This window comes from Diaphorina citri, unplaced genomic scaffold (assembly GCF_000475195.1).
Source record: "Diaphorina citri unplaced genomic scaffold, Diaci psyllid genome assembly version 1.1 scaffold5396, whole genome shotgun sequence".
Taxonomy (NCBI): Eukaryota; Metazoa; Arthropoda; class Insecta; order Hemiptera; family Psyllidae; genus Diaphorina; species Diaphorina citri.
In genome coordinates this window covers 23-5,501 of record NW_007382772.1, presented here as the reverse complement: position 1 = coordinate 5,501, position 5,479 = coordinate 23, and the positions used below count along the sequence as shown (strand labels likewise).

Below are 5,479 nucleotides of genomic sequence, written 5' to 3'. Positions count from 1 at the left end.
TCAGGACGAGCCTATTAAACATGGCTAGAGACCATCACCCAGGTGTATGGCAGATACTAAAAGATATCCTCTCTTTAATCTGCCATCACCATTCGGCGAAAGCTAAAGCCGCTACAACAACAACAAAGTTGGTACACTGCTAGACTCTGGGTCAGAATAGAACTGTATAGTTTTTGGGCGATAGGCGAGTTATTTTTTCCTCAAAAATTGACCTTTGGGGCTTATTATAGGTATTGACTGATTTTCGAATGAGATTATTTTTCAAGTGACTTAACGTCACTATACTTACCTATGTACCTAGCGCTAGCGATACGAAAACCTGCAGCCTTCCACACACATCGGTGGAAAGAGCTAAGTAATTATTCCCTCGATGAAAACAATCTCAATATCTAGATTCCAGAATATCTAGTTTATCCTCCCAAAGGCAGTACTCTGAACTTGGCGCCCAGTTTCCCGTTATCTTTGAAGATCATCTCTTGGTACGCCTCATGCACACCTCCGGGCAAATTGTAATTGTACGTACAGTCACACGCACCGCCATAGTCCGGCATACATAGGCAGCCGAACGAGATCATGCTGTTTCCTGGACAAACGAGACGCAACGGATTAAACTAGTCGTCACAATGGGTTAAGCTACAGTCACATGCAAAAATTAGGGACAGAATGAGTGTGAAGGGCATCCACTCGTAAAATTTGTAAAATTAGCCGTGTCGATTTTTTAATTATCAAAATTTGGCGTTCCTAGATTATTGACTAGAAAAAACTTTGATTTAAGTTACAGACTAGAATAGAATATACCCTGTTTATACTGCCACCATAGGACGGAAAAGTCCCTTTACTCTCGCAGTCTAAACAAGGTCTTATAAACAGGGACTAGATAAATAATTAAAAGTTGACTAGAATTAAATAATTTATTAATCTTTTTTGATTTGAGTTCTTATAGCTAGCAGGCGCTCTGCGCTAGGAGAGCACGTTGAATCGCACCAATTATACAGTTAAACTTCTAAAAAGGAGTTCTTTTGATGGGAAAATTTCATTAAACCTCTAATTATTGTTTATAAAAAAAAACTTTAGTTGAGAAAAATTTCGTTAAACCTCTTAAAAAAGAGTTTTTTTGATTGAGAACAATTTCGTTAACTCTCTATAAAAAAAAAGAGTTCGTTTGTTTGTGACATTTTTTGTTAAACCCCTATAAAAGAGTTCTTTTGATTGAGAACAATTTCGTTAACTCTCTATAAAAAAAAAGAGTTCGTTTGTTTGTGACATTTTTTGTTAAACCCCTATAAAAGAGTTCTTTAAGAAAATTTTCAAATAAAAGTTGATAAAGATCGTAGGGATGTTGATAAAGACTTATCAAGGTAGGAATGTCGTAATTACAGGAGGTCCGTTTGCTGCTTGTCCGTCTGTGTCAGCTGGGTTTCCATTAGCTGTGTCACTTGGGAGGACTCCTGTAACAGATACATACATGATTATCATTATCATTGCTTACCGCTTATATGATTATGGATACTTTTATTGTCTTCACCCGACTTTTATACTTTTTAGGATTCTTCATTTGAACTCCTAAAAAGAAGCCTAAAAAGTAGGCGAAACTCGAGTCGGGTGAAGACCATAAAAGTATCCATAATCATATAAACGGTAAGAAATAATGTTAATACATAGGATGTCTAATATAAACCTAACCAATAAATGATTATTATTATTTTGAGAGGTTTCATGGGGGGAACTGTAACTGCTAAGGTCTTGTCGTCCTGGAATCGAAGATAGAAGGAAGACAGGATACAAGAAAGCCAGCCGTTCCGAGAATGAATATTATCCCTTCAGGATAAAACCCGCCCCCGGGTGGGAATCGAACCCAAGGCCTAGCGCTTACAAGGCAGACGCGCCACCAACCAAGCTATGTAACTAAGCTGGCATTTAATCGACTTTTTTTTTTTAGTACGGACCTTTTCAGCCGTACCTGCTCTACCTGATAGCGAGTGGTTGGCCTTAGAAATGCTGTGATCTGTGATATCCACAAAAATCCTTAATTATTAGGGATATCACCCTGCTGATAAAAATCTTTGGTACACCACCACACCAAGGATAAAGATCAAGGTAAAGGATAAAGAAAGACAACAGGGCCGAGATCTATTCTATTTTATTAGTTACCTGTGGAGGCTGATTGTCAAGAGGAATGGCTGGTAGAGGCCCTGGCCTTATCGTCAGGGACCGACAGTATAGGGGAGGCCACAGGGCCACCGTTATTGGCGTGGCCATTGGACGGGCCATGATGGTGTATCATACGCTTCATAATCTTGCCACTCGTGATCAGACGGCCGAAACCTGGAAAGGGGAGAATTTTTTTTTTGTAGTAGAACTGTAGTGTAACTGTTACTTTGAAAAGTCCTGGCTAGCGCCGCAGGCGAATTTATTATTATTTTTGAAAACTTTGTTCTGCAGTCTTCAGAAATTTAGTTTCATGAAAATTTTTATCTCGAGGGGGGGGGGGGATCAGCTGCCTCCTCCTTGTCCCTCTTCCATAGATTCATTATTTTTTGTTATTATAGTTCGGTAAAAGTAACGCTTGGTTTTTAGGTGTGGATAGAGCTAGGGACTTTTGTAAAGAAGATATGATGTAGCCTGTTAGTAAAGGTTCCGTTAATGTAAGGCCAGCCACTCACTATCAGGTACACCTGATCAGGTCCGCTTGTCAGGTCTACCTGATGAGCACACACACTATTAGGTAAACCTGATGAGGCGTAATTACCTGTCAGATAGTGAGTGGCTGGCTTAAATAAATAAATGGACTAGAAAGTGGCTTACCTTCCTGATGAGCAAACACACTATCAGGTAGACCTGATCAGGTGTACCTGATAGTGAGTGGCTGGCCTAAGTAAATGAAAAAAAAAAAAAAATAACTAGATTACCTACTATAAAGTGGCTTACCTTCCTGATGAGCAAACGCGTAACCAGATCGTATGGATCGCCTTGGTCTCTTATTGGCCTGAGATCCATATTGTCCCGAGTCCAACTCCACGCTGGAACCGGTCTTCAGTATCCTTTGCTTAAGACGGATCCTGTTAGGAAAGCAAATCCGAATGAGTTTTCTCTTTATACCATAAAAAAGTTTTTTTTTTTTGTGGAGAGGGGGAAATCTTCAAAAAGACGCCCATTGCAAAAACCTTTGCAATGGGGAGTGTGGGATTGATGTCCGGATACCGGGACATCCAGACCCACTAAAACCTAACCTCTCCCTCTTCCCATTAGGGCCCTGGAACCAGATATATTGGACATTACTTCAGGGACATAAAAAAGTTTAGGTAAAAAAAAGCCATTCATGGCCGGGGCCACATTCGGAGTTTAGACTCGGTTTGAGTTTAACTCATACTCTTTTATTTATGCAGAACCAAAGTTCGAGAATATAACTACAAAATTGCCTTAAAGTCATTTAGACCGTTCCCAGGAAGAAAGGAGTATGTTATTTTTGCTACCAACTAAAGGTCCGTTCCCATCTGTCATGAGATTCATCCGATTTTTTTCTTTCTTCTGAATGTCCTGTAGGCATTGTAATTTATATTTATTTATTATTATTATTGTTTTTCTTACCGAAAGACACAAAATGGCCTTGTAGGCAATGTAATTTAAATAACTGTTCCCACTTACGGACGACACGATTTTTTTTTCCAAGTGGGAACGGGCCTTAAGCTCTAGGGCCCAACAACTTACCTATTAGACAGCGTAGGGTGTACGAGGAATAGATAGAATCGCCGTGAGATGACTGGTAGAATGTCCAGAACTATGATAACTAAAACACATAGCCAGAAGTTGGGATCTGTCATAGCTCGCTTCAGAGAGATGATGAAGGTATCCTTGAGTAGAACGCTGGAAATATGCAAGAGGTACGATATTTTATTTTTTATTTTATTTAAATTTTTAATGCCCAATTTTACCACCCACCATAATAAATTAAAATAATAATAATTAAATAAAAAAAAATCTAACCACAGAGAGTTAATCCAGACTTTAAGAAATACTGGCCTGTGTAAATTAAAAAATTAAATGGGTGACGCCAAAGAAACACCTTGACACTGTGTTAACTCTGTGTCGAATAGAATTTGTACGCTACAGCGATCAGAATGAAAAGTTCATACTGTAATAGAAAGTCGTGTGCTATTCACACACATCTAGGCGCACGGCAGTGCGCCAGGCCAAGTTCCGGCCTGAGCACGCCAGTGTGTATATTACACGAAACATTTCGACGCATTTTTACCCCTATCATATTTTACTTACCTGAACACGTAGGTGAATACAAAATAGCTCGCAATGGACACAAGCATGGACAGAGTGTTGATGTAGGTCCAATATTGAGTGTCGAATAGAATTTGTACGCTTACAACAGCGACCAAAATGAACGCTAGCACCGTGGCCATGAAGACGTAGTCTGAGAATGTTCGCCCGTTGGAGGACACACCATGGATGAATGTACCTGGAATAGAAAGAAGAAACGAGATACCACATCAAGTAACATGATAATAAGATAGTGAAATGATAGATACTACGTTTTCACTTGACAAATAGGCGGAACTTGTTTAATAATAAAAGTAGAATAGAATAGAATAGATTAGAATATACCTTGTTTATCCTGCTGGGATGGGACTGAAAAGTCCCTTTACTCCCGCAGTCTAAAAAAGGTCTCATATATTTATAGTATCTATCATTTCACTATCTTATTGGAAAGGAGAAATTCAATAATGAGGGCACTGGTAGCCCAGTGATAACGCGCTTGCCATGCAGAAGGTCCCGGGTTCGAATCCCACCATCGACAAAAATTTGCACGCTTTTCGATTGCAAATATTTCAGCGGGTTACTTTCTGGTGTTCTCGTGTTGACCTAGCACCTAAATGGGAATTGAGAAGTACATATATTGTGTCTCTTCTCGTCAATCTGATGACAGACATACTACGGGATGGGCATGCTACGACACAGACCACATGCGTCTTATGTAGAAGTTGTTTCATCGCTACGAAAAAAAAAACTATGAAATCCAATTCAATTACTTACCGTAAATGACAAAGAACATGACAGCAGACGTGTAGAACCCATGTAGAGAACAGTAGACGAATTCTCGCTCGTTAAACAGAAGATTATGCATGCCCGGGGTGTACAGTTTGGGATAGCGGATACTGGGAAAATGAAATCTCCATGATAATTGTATGCGAATATCTATATTTAATATTGCTTATTTAGACGCAGTTTTTTTAGTAAAAGAGCTAAACTTACGTAAAAAACCTGCCTCGGTGGCGTAGTGGTCAAGACGCTCCTTTGGTAAACAGGAGAGCGTGGGTTCGATCCCAGCCGAGGCACGGAAATTTATCCTCATTTATTTGAGAATTTGATTACATAATAATGGAGCTCCAAGGGTTAGGTGACAGAGGACGCCTCCGGCGTTAACCTCGCCTAGTGGCTGCCTTCTACTCAAGATTATATTATTATTTAT

The 5,479-nt window shown here is 39.6% G+C and overlaps 1 protein-coding gene across 1 annotated transcript; it reads right to left on the bottom strand.

Moving 5' to 3' along the window:
- Nucleotides 1–731: 731 nt before the first annotated feature.
- Nucleotides 732–5,165, bottom strand: LOC103521528 (probable phospholipid-transporting ATPase IM; the record flags this gene model as incomplete). Its single annotated transcript, XM_008486638.3, has 6 exons — nt 732–1,448; nt 2,152–2,325; nt 2,929–3,059; nt 3,709–3,864; nt 4,273–4,468; nt 5,044–5,165. Coding segments are annotated over 5 exons (763 nt in total), but the record flags the coding sequence as incomplete, so codon positions are not given.
- Between the last annotated feature and the right edge of the window lie 314 nt (nt 5,166–5,479).